Source organism: Balaenoptera musculus, chromosome 3 (genome assembly GCF_009873245.2).
Source record: "Balaenoptera musculus isolate JJ_BM4_2016_0621 chromosome 3, mBalMus1.pri.v3, whole genome shotgun sequence".
Taxonomy (NCBI): Eukaryota; Metazoa; Chordata; class Mammalia; order Artiodactyla; family Balaenopteridae; genus Balaenoptera; species Balaenoptera musculus.
In genome coordinates this window covers 150,368,977-150,385,642 of record NC_045787.1, presented here as the reverse complement: position 1 = coordinate 150,385,642, position 16,666 = coordinate 150,368,977, and the positions used below count along the sequence as shown (strand labels likewise).

The 16,666-nt window shown below is 58.0% G+C and overlaps 1 protein-coding gene across 10 annotated transcripts; it reads right to left on the bottom strand.

Moving 5' to 3' along the window:
* Positions 1–4,084: 4,084 nt before the first annotated feature.
* On the bottom strand, positions 4,085–16,291 carry FGFR4 (fibroblast growth factor receptor 4). 10 transcript variants are annotated; one of them, XM_036848972.1, is made up of 19 exons: positions 16,133–16,282; positions 14,416–14,569; positions 13,674–13,817; positions 12,751–13,014; positions 12,581–12,661; positions 12,294–12,460; positions 11,617–11,740; positions 10,898–11,088; positions 10,629–10,767; positions 10,082–10,275; positions 9,829–9,974; positions 9,623–9,744; positions 7,982–8,092; positions 7,705–7,895; positions 7,190–7,312; positions 7,033–7,103; positions 6,662–6,799; positions 6,278–6,383; positions 4,085–4,368 (listed from the first exon to the last, which is right to left on the bottom strand). In XM_036848972.1, the coding sequence occupies exons 3-19, from the start codon at positions 13,762–13,764 to the stop codon at positions 4,204–4,206; spliced, it is 2,424 nt and encodes an 807-aa protein (XP_036704867.1). In that variant the 5' UTR covers positions 13,765–13,817; positions 14,416–14,569; positions 16,133–16,282; the 3' UTR covers positions 4,085–4,203. The 10 variants fall into 10 exon arrangements, with proteins under 10 accessions (XP_036704867.1, XP_036704871.1, XP_036704868.1 ...); XM_036848976.1 differs by having other exon boundaries at positions 14,521–14,569; XM_036848973.1 differs by having other exon boundaries at positions 14,416–14,566.
* Positions 16,292–16,666: the final 375 nt, after the last annotated feature.

Below are 16,666 nucleotides of genomic sequence, written 5' to 3'. Positions count from 1 at the left end.
ATACACAGCTCTTTAAACTTATATTTAAATTAATTACAATAAAATAATCAATCCCTCAGTCACACAAGCCACATTTCAAGTGCTCAGTAGCCACGCATGGCCAGTGGCTACCGTATTGGACAGCACAGATAGAGAATATTTCCATCACTGCAGAGGGTTCTTCTGGACAGTGCTGTTCTAGAGAATTCCATGCTATCCATCATTTATTTCTAGCCTGTCTGCCTTCAGGGGTGGCTTGGAAGGGACCACGCCATAGAGGCGGAAGCTCAGCTATGTGAGGTGAAGCCTTCCTCAGCACACGCAGTGGGTCCCCCAGCAATTATAATAATCTCAGTCCCCCAGGATCCAAGGGCTCCCTCCTCTCCTGTGACCTGATTTCATAGGGGTCTCAGGTGTTAAAGGAAAGGGCCTCTCTGACCAGGAGCCTTATCATCGCCCTTACCAGGTCATTCAGTTGTTTGACAAACCTTTGTGGGCCTGCCCTGCACTGGACCTGACTTAGAGGGGGAGCCCATGAGGCTCCTGCCCTGAGTGAGACAGAGAGAGCCATAAATGGGTTGTTCCAGTTGTGCATAGAGGCAGAATGCCTAGGCTGTGCTGTGAGATTAGCGTGGACTTCCTGGAGGAGGTGATAGCTGAGCCAAGCCCTGAAGGGAACAAGGATGGTCTGGAGGTTCGAGAGCTGCGAGAAGCCCACAGCCATATGCCGCAGGGTCAGCGGGTGCGATCAGTAGGGCCAGGTCAGGCTGGGCCCCAAGTACCAGCACAAGAACATGAGGTTGGCACTAGGGGGCCTGGAAGGGGCTGGTGCTGTGGCATGTGAGCTGAGACTGGGTAGGAGAGGAAGCAGGGAAAGGCAGGGTGAATTCAGCTGTTGGCAATTTCACGCCATCTCCTCAGCCACTTCTTGGGGACAGGCCCCAGCCTTGGGGCCCAGGTGCCGATGAAGGTCAGATTTCGGTAGCAAAAGAATAAAAGGAGATTTCCTCTGGAGGGGGGCCCTCTCCCCCCAGAGGGAGCTGCAGCTGCCTCACACACATACTCTGGGATTAGGCTAAATCCGACAGCAGGTGGCAGGGTGGGAGGGGGGCTCCCAGTTAGGGTCCCGGAGTGTGGGAAGGGGCGGGCAGTGGCGGCGCACACCTGAGTGTGTCTGTACCTGAGAGTGGGTCTCCTACATCCCTCCCTTTGTTCAACTCTTTACTTTGCCTCACTTTTGCCTGGTGCTGCCCTGGGTGGGAGTTGGGAGGGCAAGGACAGTAACCGCTAACCTGGATCAAGGGCTACATGAACATAGGCAGGGGAAGGGGGCAATGCCAGATGACTTGGAAAATGGAGGCAGTTTTCCCTGGGGAGCAGAGAGAGTAGGTACAAGGGGGTAGTTTTTCACTGAAAACCTTTTGTGCCATTGAAGTTTTTGTTTCAGTTATTTAAACCATGAACACGGAATGCCTCCTTAAAACGTGGTTCTCAAAGTGTGGCCCCCGCCCAGCAGCATTTGCATCCCCTGGGAACTTGCTAGAAATGCAGATTTCCAGGCTTTACCTCATACCTACCAAATACAAAATTCTGGGGTGGGACCCAGCAATCCAACCCCTCCAGGTAATTCCGATACATGCTAAAATTTTAGAACTACTGATTTAAAAACTACCAAAGCAGGCTTCCCTGGTGGCTCAGTGGTTAAGAATCGCCTGTCAATGCAGGGGACACAGGTTCGAGGCCTGGTCTGGGAAGATCCCACATGCCGCGGAGCAACTAAGTCCGTGCACCACAACTACTGAGCCTGCACTCTAGAGCCCGCGAGCCACAACTACTGAGCGTGTGTGCCACAACTACTGAAGCCCGTGCGCCTAGAGCCCGTGCTCCCAACAACAAGAGAAGCCATTGCAATGGGAATCCTGTGCACCACAACGAAGAGTAGGCCCCACTCGCCACAACTAGAGAAAGCCCACACACAGCAACGAAGACCCAACGCGGGCAAAAATAAATAAAGTAAATAAATTTATAAAACAAACAAACAAAAAAAACTACCAAAACAGTGCTTGCTTCCTGGGGATCACACTTTGGGGGAAGGAGACTCTTGTGGGCATCCTTCTCTATAGCAATGAGAGCCTCTGAATAGGAGGGCTCAGCACGAAGGGGGGGCCCAACTTGGAAGGGGTCCTCGGGAGGCTGCCCCAAGAAATGAGGTTTAAGTGAGATCTAAAGGGCAGGTGGGGCTTGGCCGGGTGAGGGGGGGAAGAGGAGTGTCCCCCAGAAGGAACAGCCCATGTGAGGGCCCTGAGGTGGCAGGGATGGAGGCCATAGGGCTGGAGCTCAAAGTGCTGGGCCCAGCAGCTCTGTGCTTGGGTGTCATGAATGACCATCCACCAGTGTGCATGGATATTCCATTAACAGGTATCCTCTTCTTCATGGAAATGCAGAGCCTCTCCTGGTCCTCGGAATGGCTGGGCCACCAGGGCTCTGGGAATGATCCTTGCAGTGGGACAGGCACCTGGTCCCAAGCACCAACTCTGCCATTTGCCCCCATGTAACCTTGGGCCAGTCACTTCCTGCTGAGCCTCAGTGTCCTCATCTGGGCAATGGGGACAAGAATGCTTTCCTGGGAAGGGCTGCCACAAAGAGGGCATGAGATCATGGCAACCCAGGCCTGGGGGCCATTCCCTCCTAATCCCCATGCAACAGCCATTTTTGACTGAACATTTACAACCACTCCCCAAGGCATGTTGTCGTTCCTGTGTTTCAGGCTCAGAGAGGGTAACTTCAGTCACAGCAACACACACACACACACACTGTGGCCAGCTTGCCCCTCCCTCCCAGGCGCTGATTCCCCCCCAGCAGCCTCTTGCCCCTTGGCTCTGGCTTCTGACATCTGAGTGGCTGTCTATCTGTTGCTCCCACCAGAGCCCTGACTGACACAAGCAGCCAGCAAGTGGTAGAGCCCGGAGGTGACCCAGTGCTTTTCGGAAAGGCTCCTGAGGCGGGCGTCACTAGCTAGGAAGCTGCTCAGAACCCAGGCAGACCAAGGGGGGTCAGGCTCCACATGCTGCCATGATGCCCAGAGCAGGCTTGGGGGAGGGGAGATGGAGCAGCAAAGCTTGCACGGGGGAATTAGTAGCATCTGTCTCATTCTGACATGGGCTGTGAGGAATGTGGAAAGGCCCCAGTAAGCACGTGCCTGCCAGGGATGCTAGCAGGGAGGGGGCACAGGGTGGGCAGCTGAGCCCCTCTTGGACCCCAGGATCTACCAGGCGGCAGCTGCCCCTGTCACTCTGATGAGTCTCCCACGTATACAGGACCTGCCGGGAACCTGGGCTGGGGAGATCAACTCATCTCCTTCCTTAGACCCTAATCCTTTTGACCCTGTGCCCATCACATCTTCAGTTTCTCTACCATTAAATTGGGGATACTAACCTTTATCTGGCGAGGCTGTGGTGAGGGAGAGTGGTGGGTGGCTGAGCCTGGCACAGCAGTGGCCTCACGGTGGGAAAGTGGAAAGTGGGGGTTCTCATTTGTCACCCTCTTGTCCTTACACACTGCTCTTAGCCTCCCAACCCTTTTCTTCCCCAGGCAGGCTCTGAGGGATCTGCCTCTCCTGTGATTGGCTAGGCTGGTGAAGGACACAGTCACTGGCCAGTGACCCCAGTGGGAATTGGGGCTCAGTCAGAAAGTTTGGGGGAACTCCAGGGAGCCAGAGGGAGTTCTTGAGTGCAGGGGGAGCATAAGCCAAGAGCTGGAAGCTGCCTGTAGAGCCACCTGCAAGGGAATGGGAGGGAAAGGGATGGAGGAGACCTTGGGCGGGGAGGGGGACACTCAGGGCCACCGCAAAGGCCAAGCACCTGTTTTTTTTTTTTTAATTAATTAATTAATTTAATTAATTTATTTTTGGCTGCGTTGGGTCTCCGTTGCAGTGCGCGGGCTTCTCATTGCAGTGGCTTCTCTTGTTGCATAGCATGGGCTCTAGGCACACGGGCTTCAGTAGTTGTGGCGCACGGGCTTAGCTGCTCTGCAGCATGTGGGATCTTCCTGGACCAGGACTCAGACCCGTGTCCCCTTCATTGGCAGGAGGATTCTTAACCACTGCATCACCAGGGAAGCCCCAAGCACCTGTTCTTAGTGAAACACTTGGCATGACCCGTGTGAACTCTGCAGGGCGTCCTTCCCCAAGCATGTGCTCATCCAAGACCTATTTCATCCTAAACCCTAAGCCGTGGGAGGTAGGCAAGGCAGGAGCACCCCATTCATATAGGCAAAGAGAGTGACACTCAAACAAGTGAGAGCACTGGCCTTGGCGCACTGGAAGTGGCAGGCTTTGAACTTCCTGGCTCCAAGTCCAGTGTTGTCTCCATCCATTAGGGAACAGGGCTCCTAAGGGAAAGGAAGAGGTCAGGGATGACTCCCTGGGTTTAGGCCTGGTGCTTTCTCTGAGATGGGGCGTCCTGGAGGAGGTACAGTTTTGGGGGGAAAATGAGTAGTTCAATTTGGGACACGGTGAAGCAGAGAGGGCACAGTGGGTGTGTCAGGAGACCTGGAGTAGGAAGAGAAGCATGGCCATGAGCTGCTGCTCAGTCTTCCAGGATGGCCCCAGTCCCAAATCCTTAAATCCAGTCCCTTCTGACCCTGTATGTACTTTCGGCCACCACCCCCTGGGAGGCCATGGGGGCAATCCAGGCAGCTTCCACAAATGATGTGTCCTGGATGGGCACCCCTGTTCCGGCAGGGCAGAAAAGAGCACCAGGCACTGGGTCTGTTATCTCCTTGTGATTCAGGGGCTGAAGAGCAGCAGTAACCACTGGGATGGAGCTGGAGAAGGTTCCAGGCTCAGAGCCCTGGGAAGCTGATCCCTCCACCCCCAAGAGGGTGTTTGAGAACAGGGCCATGATGGCCTCCCCAGGCGAGGACCAGGCAGGCAGAGACAGCTGCAGCCCAGCCAGGCGGCAACCAGCTGTTGCCTGGGAAACTGGCCAGGGTGGGACGGGGCGGGCACAGCCTCCACAAGCCCCCAGCCTGAGCCGCAGAGCGTGGGAGCGGGCAGCAGCCTCGAAGCTGAGTTTCAGGCTTTCACGCTGTGTTAACGGTCAGCTTGGTTAATGCTGAGCAGATGGGGGAGGGGTGCTGCCAGCTCCCTTGGGGACAGTCCCAGGATACGCACACACATACACATATGCAGAGGGTACAGGAGTCCTGCCAAGTGGGTGGTGCCGTGTGGACTCCTCTGCCCGTTAGCGCTCGTTCACACTATCACATATACAAGATGGTGCTGGTAAGACAGACTAAGACAGAGGTTCACACAGGCTCCTGGGTCCACCCTGAGGCAGCTGGAGGTGGATGTAAACCCACGGCCGGGCATGGAGCCCTCAGTCTGTGTCACCCAGGCAAAACTCCCAGCTCGGGGATCTCTCCACTCTGTTCCCCCTCCACCCGCTGCAGGGAAGACACCAGGCAGGCACACAGTGGTTTATTGCAAAAAAAAAATAATTTATAAAAGGCCATTTGCTTCTGTGTTTTGGCAGGCTTCCAGCCTCTCAGCTAGCAAAGGGGCCAGTGCTCCTTCCACCGAGATGCTGGGATAAGCAGCAGAGGGGAGGCAGGGGAGGCCTGGGGAAATGGGGTTCAGAGGCCCAAGACCTTTCTTGGTGTAGGGAAGTGGGGAGATTTAGGACAGCCTTACAGCCAGGTCCAACCAAAGCCCAGGTCCAACCAAAGCCCTGTAACAAGGACCGAGTGCCAAGGCCCAGGAGGCCAAGCAGAACCTTAACAAGCCATTAGAACACTGGGGCCATGATTCCAAGGCAAGGGCAAGGCCTTGAGACTGGGGTTGAACTCTGGCTTGAGACCCAGAGGCCAGAGCAGGAGTCTCAACTAGGGACCCCAGGACCAAAGACAGACCTCCCCAAAGCAGAACCAGAGATCTGGGACAGTAGCTTTAGGTCAGGGCCTGGGGGTGCCAAGGTCAAGCACCACCAGCTTGCGGCTCAGCCAGGAGGCCCAAGGCTGCTGGCCGGCCTGCCCATACAACTTTGTGCCCCTGCTCATGTCTGCACCCCAGGGAAGGAGAAGGGGCTGGGCCCCAGGGGCAGGGGGTCGTGGCTGAAGACAGAGTCGCTGGAGGAGCAGGTGCTGCTGGCGTCCCCGCCAGCAGGGGAGTAGGGTCCAAAGGTTAGGCGGAGGTCGAGGTACTACGGGGAACAGTGCTGGTCAGCCCTGGTGGTCAGGTGGGACAAGGCCCAGAGGGCAGTGGGCACAGGGGGGTCCTGGGACAACAGGGGCACAGTACCTCCTCAGAGACGGCCAGCAGGACCTTGTCCAGTGCCTCCACCAGCTGCTTGAAAGTGGGCCTCTGAGAGGGTGCTGCGTGCCAGCACTCACGCATCAGCCCGTACCTGGGAGAGGTGTGGGGGAGCGTCAGAAGGAGCCTCAGGCCTGGGTGAGCGGGGACCTCACGGCCCTGGGTGGGGGGTGTGAGGAAGGGGTAGGGTTTGACATGGGGTAAGTGAGGCCATTCAGTGGAAGGGTACCAGGCCAGGACCTCCCTGCTGGGCTGAGGAGGAGGTGGTGACAGTGAGTTAGTGCTAACCACTCTCTATGGCCAGGCCCTGAGGTCAAGGTCAGGGCAGAGGCGAAGGACTGGAAAGCGGGGTAGAGTGGGGTGAGGCCTCACAGCTCTGGGGGGCAGTGTGGGGGCCGGTCCATCCGATGCCCCTCCCGTAGCAGCGAGAACAGCTCCTCCACTGGGATGCCAGGGTACGGGGAGCCCCCGAGGGTACAGATCTCCCACAGCAGGATCCCAAATGACCACCTGGAGGCAGAACCCAGGCTCAGCAGGGCACAGCTTCACTCCCTACCCCTGGGACTAGGATGGCGGACCCCACAGCTATGATCCACCATGGGGGTTGGGATTAAGGTTTCTTTTAGAGTCTAGTCCCATTCAGGTCCCAGGGCTGTGCGACCCTGGGCAAGAGCTTTGCCCTTTCTGTGGGGTAGGATAATGATCGCCTGCAGACACCCCAGGCCCCAGCTTCTAGGACCCACACGTCACTCTGGTGTGTGTAGACTCTGTCAAACAAGGCCTCAGGTGCCATCCACTTGACAGGCAGGCGGCCCTGGAGGGGAGAAGAGTGCACATTGCTGCTAAGTCCCACAGGTCCCGGTGCCCCGCCCCTACTGAGTTCTGCCCTGCCTCCCTTACATTGCTAGTTTTCTTGTAGTAGTCAATGTGGTGGATGCCGCGGGCCAGCCCAAAGTCAGCGATCTTCATCACATTGTCCTCGGTCACCAGCACGTTGCGGGCAGCCAGATCCCGGTGGATGCACTGGGGGCAGGGCAGGGATCTTAGGTTTATGAGGACACAGCTGGAAGCTAGGCACACAGGACCTCACAGTAACCCTGGGGGTAGGGATCATCCACCCATTTTACAGATGAGGAAGTCAAGATTCACAGAGGGGAAACCTAAGCCAACTAACTTCAGGGCCCACACCCTCTCTCCTGCACTGCCTCTTCCTACCTGTGTGGTAGGGAGTATGTGAGGAAGGAATGGGGATATGCGGTGTCAACTGTGTACAGAAGGACTGAGGGGTTACAGAAGGACTCAGGAACACAGGGTAATGAAAAAGGGGAGGGAGAAGTTGGGGCATTTAATGCAGGGCAGGAAAGTGTGGGGATGGGGCAGTTGGAGTGGTCCAGAGTGCTGCCCGCTGCCTGTACCTTCCGCGACTCCAGGTACTGCATGCCCCGGGCCACCTGGTAGGCGCAGGAGACCAGGGCAGGGAAGGAGAGTGGCCCCTCGCTGCTCCGAGGCCCGTCAGGGCTGAGGTCAGGGCCTGGGGGGCGGCGGGCTCGCAGGAACTCCCGCAGGTTTCCCTTGGCGGCACACTCCACAATCACGTACAGGGGCCCTACAGAGGCGAGGGGTACAGGGAGGCTACTGAGGCTGTGGCTCCGCATCCCAACCGTCCCCGTCCCTAGCCCTGCCCCACCCCACCTTCCTGGGTGCAGACACCCAGCAGGTTGATAATGTTCTTGTGTCGGCCAATCAGCTTCATCACCTCCATCTCAGAGACCAGGTCTGCCAAATCCTTGTCGGAGGCATTGTCTGTAAGGATGACAGCCAGGGTGACTACATAAGCGAGACTTTGGGTTGGGGACAGGACACGGAGCCCTGGACTCAGAGTCAGGAAGGTCTGGGCCTGAATTCCTGCTAGGCTGTGTGGCCTTGAAACAATCTCTTAACCTCTCTGAACCTCAGGATCATCCTGTATGAAACGGGACAATGGATCGTGCCCTACTCTCATAGCAGTTGCAAGGATGCAACAAGATCAAGGATCTAAAAGTGGTAGGGGGGCTTCCCTGGTGGCGCAGTGGTTGAGAATCTGCCTGCTAATGCAGCGGACATGGGTTTGAGCCCTGGTCTGGGAAGATCCCACATGCCACGGAGCAACTAGGCCTGTGGGCCACAACTACTGAGCCTGCGTGTCTGGAGCCTGTGCTCCGCAACAAGAGAGGCCGCGATAGTGAGAGGCCCGCGCGCCGCGATGAAGAGTGGCCCCCGCTTGCCACAACTGGAGAAAGCCCTCGCACAGAAACGAAGACCCAACACAGCCAAAAATAAATAAATAAATAAATAAAACAAAAAACAAAAAAACTATAAAAGTGGTAGGCCTGCCAGTGAGTGGGACCAGGAAACAGGAGAGAGAGGGAAGAGCTCTGAACAGGAAGGAAGCTCTCTGTCTGGAGGGCTTGGTGTTACTCCCTGAATGGGGTGAGAACTCCCGGGGGCAGGAAGCGGGCTGGCGACCTGAGGTCTGTCTGACCAAGGCCTGGCCTCCATCTGGCCTGGGAATTCAGGGAGCTGCCAGTGGGGCGCAGATGGGGAGGCCAGGAAGGCACTGCTCCAGCTTCTTTTGAGAAGGCTAAGGACCAGGGGCTGAGCCCCCAGGGCTGACCTGTGGCCCTGGGCCAATGACATACCCTCCCCACCAGACCTCACAATGCACATTTCTCAATCCCTGCCTCCCAGAAAGTGCCAGGTGGCCCCAGCTGTGCAGAGAGGAGGGGCCGGGGGGAGCAGAACAGCAGTTTGGGCTGCTCTTAAAGAGGGGGCTGGGGAACAGCAGCAAGAGGCCCCGATGGTGGGTCCCAGGTGTGCTCTGAGCCCCTTGGGGTGGCTGCCTGGGCTGTTCTCCAAGACAGTGGTGAACACAGGGGGACAGACCTGGGAAGGGCCTGGGGGAGGCTGAGGGTGTGATTTGCGGGGGAATCATGGGGGAATGAGGTGGAGGCCTTCAAGGCTGACAAGGTTATTTGAGGCCAAGGCTGACACGGGGTATCAAACCCATCACCCTAAACCCTTGTAGTCATCATCATCCCAATGGTTAAGACTTTAGGCACCAGGCACTTTCCACAAACCTTGCGCTGGGAGGCAGGGACTATTATTTACCCAATGTGACACGTGAGGAAACTGAAGCTCAGAAATGACTTGCCAGGCTCAGCAGCAGAGTTGGGCCCCAGGCCCACGGGTGGGATCGGATAGCCTCTCTTGGCCCTCAGTGCTCACCCGCTAGCACTGAGAGCCCCGTCTGTTACTCCCAAGGCCACCGGATCTCCCCCAGGCTGCCAAACTCACCTTTAAGCATCTTGACGGCCACAGTGCTGGCTTGGTCAGGCCGGATGGGGTCCATACCAAAGGCCTCTGCACACACCACCTGCCCGAAGCAGCCCTCACCCAGGGGCTTTCCCAGGACCAGCCTGCAGATGAGAGACGAGGCCTCCGCCATCAGGGCATCATTCCTGCCCAGAGTCTGAGCCCCACCCTCACTCGGCACTGCATACCTGTCCCGGGGGAACTCCCACAGTGGGTCGAGAGGTAGGTCTAGATTCACGAGGCCCGCAAGCAAGGGGGGGCCACTGGAGGAGAGACGGACACCCCGCACCAGGGACGAGCTTGACTTGGCTGAGGAGCCTGACTCCAGGGAGAACTGCAAAGTGAGAGACCTGGTCTGTCTGCTGAAGCCAAGCTGAGGCAGGAAAGCCGGCCCAGAGCCTCACTACGGGGACACAGAGGTGGGGACAGCATGGTTGGTACCTGTCGGGCCAGAGGGAAGCGGGACAATTTCTGCACAGTGGCAGGCTGCCGGGGGTGCCGGCCGAGGAGCACCTGCCTGCGATACAGCCCGGCCAGAAGCAGGAGCACCATCAAAGCCAGAGAGCCTGATGTGTACAGGATGATGTCCGTGTACCTGCCCTCAGGCGCTGTTGCCGTCCACATGAGATCCTCCTCTGCCCACAGAGAGACATACACACAGACAGAAACTGACCAGTCAGTGATCAGATGGCTGGCCCCACTCCCTCTAACTGAGGCCCTCATGGCTCCCAACATACATAGGGACACACACCAAGAAAACTGCATTTACACCCCGTCCCGCATACCCACACCCCAGAGAGTCACACGGACAGTCACATGTGGACACGCATAGAGGGACCGCTACAAGCAGAATCAAACACACAAATCCACACACCACATCCCAAATCCAGACCCCACAGGCCAAGGAAGACTATCTACCCAACAGGTCACAGCCCTGTGGAACCACAGCAGAATCCCGCAGCCTCTCCTGGCCCCCTCAGGAGCTCACCTGTCAGCACCGTGAGCCAGGCTGACTGGTAGGAAAGGCCGATGGAGTTGCCCGCCAGGCAGGTGTACTCGCCTGCATCCTCAGCAGACACATTCCGAAGGTATAGGACCTCCACCTCCGAGCTATTGATGTCTGCTGTCTGGGGAAGGGGGACACATTCAGGGGTCACAGCAGGGCCTGGGGCCACACTGCGGCCAGGCAGGGAGCTGGGGACCACTCCCTACCACCCGTGGGAGAATGGTAGAGTCAGGTGCCGGCAGGGACTGGACCTTTAAGACTTGCACATAGGGGAAGCCATCGGCACCGAAGCTGCTGCCGTTGATGACAATGTGTTTCAGCCACTGGATGTGGGGCTGGGCGTCGCTGTACACCTTGCAGAGCAGCTCCACGTCGCTGCCCACCACAGCTGTGGTGTTGGCTGGGAGCCCTGCCTGCAGGATGGGCCGGTGCGGGGACCGCTCTGGGGCGGGGCCGGGCCGTCAGCCCTGACCAGGCACCCACAGAAGCACCCTGGTCACCTGCCTCCAGCCTCCCACCCAGCTCAAGGGAGGGACCTTCCTGATACTCAGCTCAGACCTTGTTCATCCCCTTCTTACACTGTTTAAACCTTCCATGGTTCCCCATTGCCTTTGGGGTCAAGGACAACTTCTCAGCCTAGCACTCAAAAACCCTCCAGGCCTGGCTCTCTGCTTAAAGGCCACACCCCAGGCATATACGTCCGCACAAATGCATTGTGTTCTTTATGCCTAGGGCCTTTACTCAGCCTGTGCTCTCTGCCTAGATGTCTTTCCCATGTTTCCCCTCAGCCGAGCCCTGCTCCTCCAAGCCCACATTATCCCCTGTGCTTCTCTTGGACCCACCTGGGCAATTTGAGTAGCTTGAGTGAGTCATCTAAAAGTCCATCTTGCCTGCCAGACTGGGTCCCACCTGAGGGCAGGGTCAGGGCTCCCACCCTGACACCGCCTTGCCCGCCCGCCCGCCCGCTCACCCAGCACGTCCAGCAGATAGCTGTAGCGGATGCTGCCCAAAGAGTTCTCCACAAGGCAGGTGTATGTGCCACGGTCCGAGGGCACCACGCTTTCCATCACCAGGCTCCAGTGCTGGTGGCGCAGCTGGGAGCAGGAGAAGTGTCCATGAGGGGCCACCGAACCATGCCCATCCAGGGGACCAGAGCATGAGGAGGCTATATTCTGCCCGCGGGGGTCTTCTCAAGCTCTCTAGGCCCTGGGGAGGCCACGCCAAGGCTAGGGACCTTGGAACAAAGGAGAAGGCCCCAAGAAGTATCTGAGCCGTGAGTTCGAGTCCTTGAGTTTTAGCTCTACTTCTTCTGAGCTGTGCCACCTTGAACCAGTTTTTGCCCTCTCTGAGTCTCAGCTTCCTCTGAGACTAGAGCCTGGAACTGACCCTGTAGGGTCTCATCATGAGAATGAGCTGCTAAAGCATATTAATACCTGCTGGTCAGTGATCCTTCCCACTTTACACATGGAGTTGCTAAGGTCGAGAGGTTAAGTCACTTGCCAGAGAGTGGCAGAGTGGGAACTTGAACCAGAGCTGTCCAAGTCCACAGTCTAGTGCTCCTTCTGGGGCCCTGCAGCTGCCTTCCTCAGTAGAGAAAGAACTGTGGGTTTGACTTGAGGGGACCGGTGGGGGAACCCGGACACTCACCCGAATGCCTCCAATGCGATGCTCCCCATGGAAGTCCTGTCCATCCTTGAGCCAGCGGATGGTGGGCGTGGGGTTGCCTGCAGCTGGACAGCGGAACTTGATGGTGTTCCCGGCAGGCACTGCATGCAGTTTCTTCTCCATGCGCTGGGGGTGTGTCCAGTAGGGTGCTGGCGGGGAGGGGAAGGGAGAACTCAGTGCCCTCAGGAGGACCACCTGTTTACACACAGATCTCTTCTCAGTGACCAGCTGGAAGGCAGGGGAATGAGTCCTTGAGGAGTCACACTGACCTTGCTGGGGGTAAATGTGCTCATTCGAGGGGCCTCTGTGGGTCTTGGGGTCCTCATCACCATTGCTGGAGGTCATGGAGTCTATGTCAGGGACAGAGGGAGGCATTTGAGGCCCAGGACAGAGAGTTTCTCTCCCCAGGAACCCCTTAGCCACTGCCAGACCCCCTTACCATCCACAACCAAGGTGACGTTGTGCAGGACAAGCATGGAGCCTCGTGTCAGGCAGAGGTATCGGCCAGCATCTTCGGGTAGGAAGCTGGCGATCTCCAAGCGGCCTCTCCAGCCTCGTACCCGGCCAGCAGGTGCCAGGCGACTGCCCTCCTTGTACCAGTGGCCACTGCGCTCAGCCCACCCACAGCATAACCGCACAGGCTGCCCAAGGGCCACAGTCAGCTCCTGCTCTTGCTGCTCCGGGCTGGGGGCCAGGCAGGGCTCTGTGGGCCGAGGGCAGAGGTCAGTGAGCTGAGTCAGCCCCCTGCATACAGAGAACATGCTGCACACTCACGGCAGGAGCACCCCTCGACACATGCTGGACACCGCTGCTCCTCCACGTACACACAACCACATGCTACAGACGGTATGTGCAGGGCAAATGCCACGCCTCTGGTGCACTTCACACACACGGTGCGTAGCACACATGCTGGACAGGACAGGCCACCGTCCAAGAAACACACATATACACACAAGGCACATGCTACAGGTGCCACATATAGGGCACACGCCTACACCTCTGGGGCACATCACACTCATAGTGCATACACCACACATGCTGGCTGGGCCTCCCAAGCCACACACCCAGCGCACAGAACACACACACACAACACACGCACACACACACAGCCAAGGGGCTCACCACCAGCTCTGCGGCCCACCTCAGGGCCCTGCACCCTGCAAGGCCAGTCTCTCTTGTGGACACAGAGATAGGTGGATGCTTGCTGGGAGCCAGACACTGAGTCTCAGTGGTTGGTCCTGCCCTGCTGCCACCTCCTCAGAGCCTGGGCCAGGATCTTCTCCAGCCTTGCTCAGCCAGCAGCCCCCTCCTGATGCCCACTCTTCCCACCCCTGCCACCCTCTCCCATCTTAGAGGCCATACCCAGCTCCGCTTCCTCAGAGGCCTCAAGGGACAAAGCTGGAGCCCCAGGTGCCCCCAGCAGGACCCCCAACAGGGCCAACAGCAGCCGCATCTCCTTCCTGCTGCTCACAGGGACCCAGGCTGGGCCTCCCACTGACTGCCTTCCTGAAACAGAGAGGGCGAAGAACTCGTGCTAGACGTGCACCTTTGTTGGCGCTACGCCGCTATCTTGCAGATGAGGAAACTGAGACAAGAAATGCCGACTTGTCCAAGCCCCTGCTAGGCAGCGTCAGGGCAGAGACTAGAACCAGCTCTGCTGTTGTCAGAGCCCAAGGCCTCCCCACAGTAGGTTGTGTGGTGCGGGGCCGGGGCTGGGCTTCCTGCTCTCCTTGGGTCCTGCTGAGACCCCGGCACAAGTTCACAAAAAGGGCAGGCTTGGGATTCTTTCCTTAGAAGGAAGCAGAGAATGGAGACACGTATTCTGCTCTCTCTCAGCACACACAATTTATTTTTTGCTGAATAAATGAATTTATTACTGAAGAGCAACCCCCCCGAAAAAAAAATCTGAAATATAATACAAGGCCAAACTTCAGCATCTGGATGTTATCTGATTTGACCCCCGCTCCTTACAGCATTGCTGACATTTCCATGACCAGCTTTGGATACCTGCAGTGGCAGGGTGCTCACTACTAACAAGGCAGTACATTCTATGGCAAGCAAAAGTTCTTCCTCATTCTGAACCAGAATTGCATTCTGGGGTTACCTCTGTTTTTTTGTGTCCCCACAGCTCCGTCAGAGGCACACAAGCTCTTGTAAAGAATGTAGACTCCAGTGTCTGACAGAGCCAACTTCAAATCCTGACTCTTACCAACTTGCAAGTCCCTGTCCTTCTCTGGGCTGCTGTCCTCACAGGACTGCTTTGAGGAGAAAAGAGAATGTATGTAGGGCTGGGCACACAGAATGTTGGAATGTTTTCTTCCCCTTCCCCGTCCCCATGACTGTCACCCTTGGTCTGCTCTCGGCCAGCCACCTCCGCTGCGGGTGCTGTTCCTGTCAGGTGTGATGTACACTCCCACCCCATCTAGTTACCCTCCTCCAAACGCCACCAACGATGTCTCCATCCTCTGAAAGGAACACTCAAAACTGAGCCTCAGCTGGCAGGGGAAGAGGGTGACTAGTGTAGTCCCAGGGGCTTACTGGCTGTCACCTGGGGCTGGGTAACAGTCAGGTGGCACTGGTGTCTCTGGATCCACCTTGCCCGGGAATTCCACTGCACCCTTTCTCCTCAGCCACTGCCCCCCTGTCCAGCTCTGGTTCTGAGGCAGGGGACACTTAGCTTGTCCTGGCCAAAGCCATTATCTCCCCCTTTGAACTGCTTCTTCCCTGGGTTGCCCCCGCAGCTGGAGCACAACCTGTCCAATCCCTCTCTAGTCCATCTCACCTTCCCTGCCTGGACCCAGAGCACGCTATGGTCATCTCTAGCTTGGGCCTTTGCAAACGTCTCCCTGGGTTCTCCAGCAGTGTTTTAAAAATTACAAGTCTGCCATGTTCCGCCCCCCACCCCCCAACACCCACCAGCTTACAAGCCCTTAATGGCTGCCTGTGTGCAGCAGGATCCAGTCCACACTGTTTATCCAGCATCCAAGGCCTCCCTCCCTGCCCTTGTCAATCTCATTGGCTGCACAGTCAGCTTCTTCAGCACTGGGAAGCCATTGGCTTTCCAAACCGGGCATGTCTTCTCTCTTGCCCATACCTCTCTGCCCCCACTTCTCCAGCTGGTTCAGATGCCACTGTCTCTGTGCCCACCCCCGGTTTCCATTGCCCCGTCTCTGTGAAATCCCCTCACTCTGCTCTGCTCTGCAGGGAGGGCAGCTCTCTGGGTTGGGAGTGGAGTGGGAGGCCCAGGGATTTTATTCCCACCCCCAGGCTACCCTGACCTCAGAACCTTAGTCGGGTCACCTGCCGCAGCTGACCGACCGACTGCCCTGCACGTGGGGTCGAAGGGCCTGACTCTGGCATAAAGTAGTCCTGTGTTCTCCAGCCTCTCGCACTCAAGCGCTTGGGGAGCCTGGGCAAATGACTGCACCTCTCGGAGCCTCAACTTCCTCATCTCTATTCGGGGCGCGCAGACGGTCCAGCAGCAGCGGGACCAGCGCGCTCTTCCTCCTCCACACCTACCCGGCCACCTTGAGGGGAAGTGCCTGTCAGCGGGTCCTGAAGGGAGCTGCAGGGACAGCTGGCCCGCCCCCGCCCCGGTGGGCAATGAGTAACCAGCTCCGCGGCCTGGGTGCTCTTTGGACGGAGCGGGACAAAAGGCCCTGTGTGCGCTGCGGGTTACTGATTTACCGTCCCCTTCACCCCCTCGCCGAGCGGACGCCCAGGTTCCCAGTGCTGGGAGGGGTCAGCTCCCGGAGCCCCGCCGCCGCTCGCCCCCTGGCGGCTGGGAGCGCAGCCTGGGCCTGCACAGGGTCCCGGCTCACCTCGAACCTCCAGATGGCCCCGCTCCCGGCACAAGGTTCCGACTCACCCGGGTCCTCCGTGGCCCCGGTCCCAGCTCCCGCCAGCCCCTACCCCCGCGCCCAGGGGAACCGAAGACTCCACTCGGGAGCTGCTCAGCCCCCCGCCGGAGAGCCAGGAATGCACCCGCGACAGCGGCGTGGCCGCGGGCGGCCCAACGCCCCGCCCACCTCGGGTTTCACCTACTTCGGGCCCCGCCCCTCCTGGACCAGCTCTATCCTGACAGCTGCTTGGCCTGCAAAGGCCCAGCGCCCCGCCCATCTCTGGTCCCGCCTGACCTAGACCAGCTCCTGATAGCGGGTGGCACAGCATCCCGCCCACCTGGAGACCACTCCTCGAACCCAAATGCGCCGAGCACCCTAGGGGGCCAGCCCAATCCCGGCTGGCACACCCCTTCAGACTCCGCCTCTTTTGCCCCACCCAAGCCTGGCTTCCAAGTTCTAGTCCATCGCTCTATCCCCTGCTCTTCACCTCCCAGGGGACAAGACCCAGCAGTC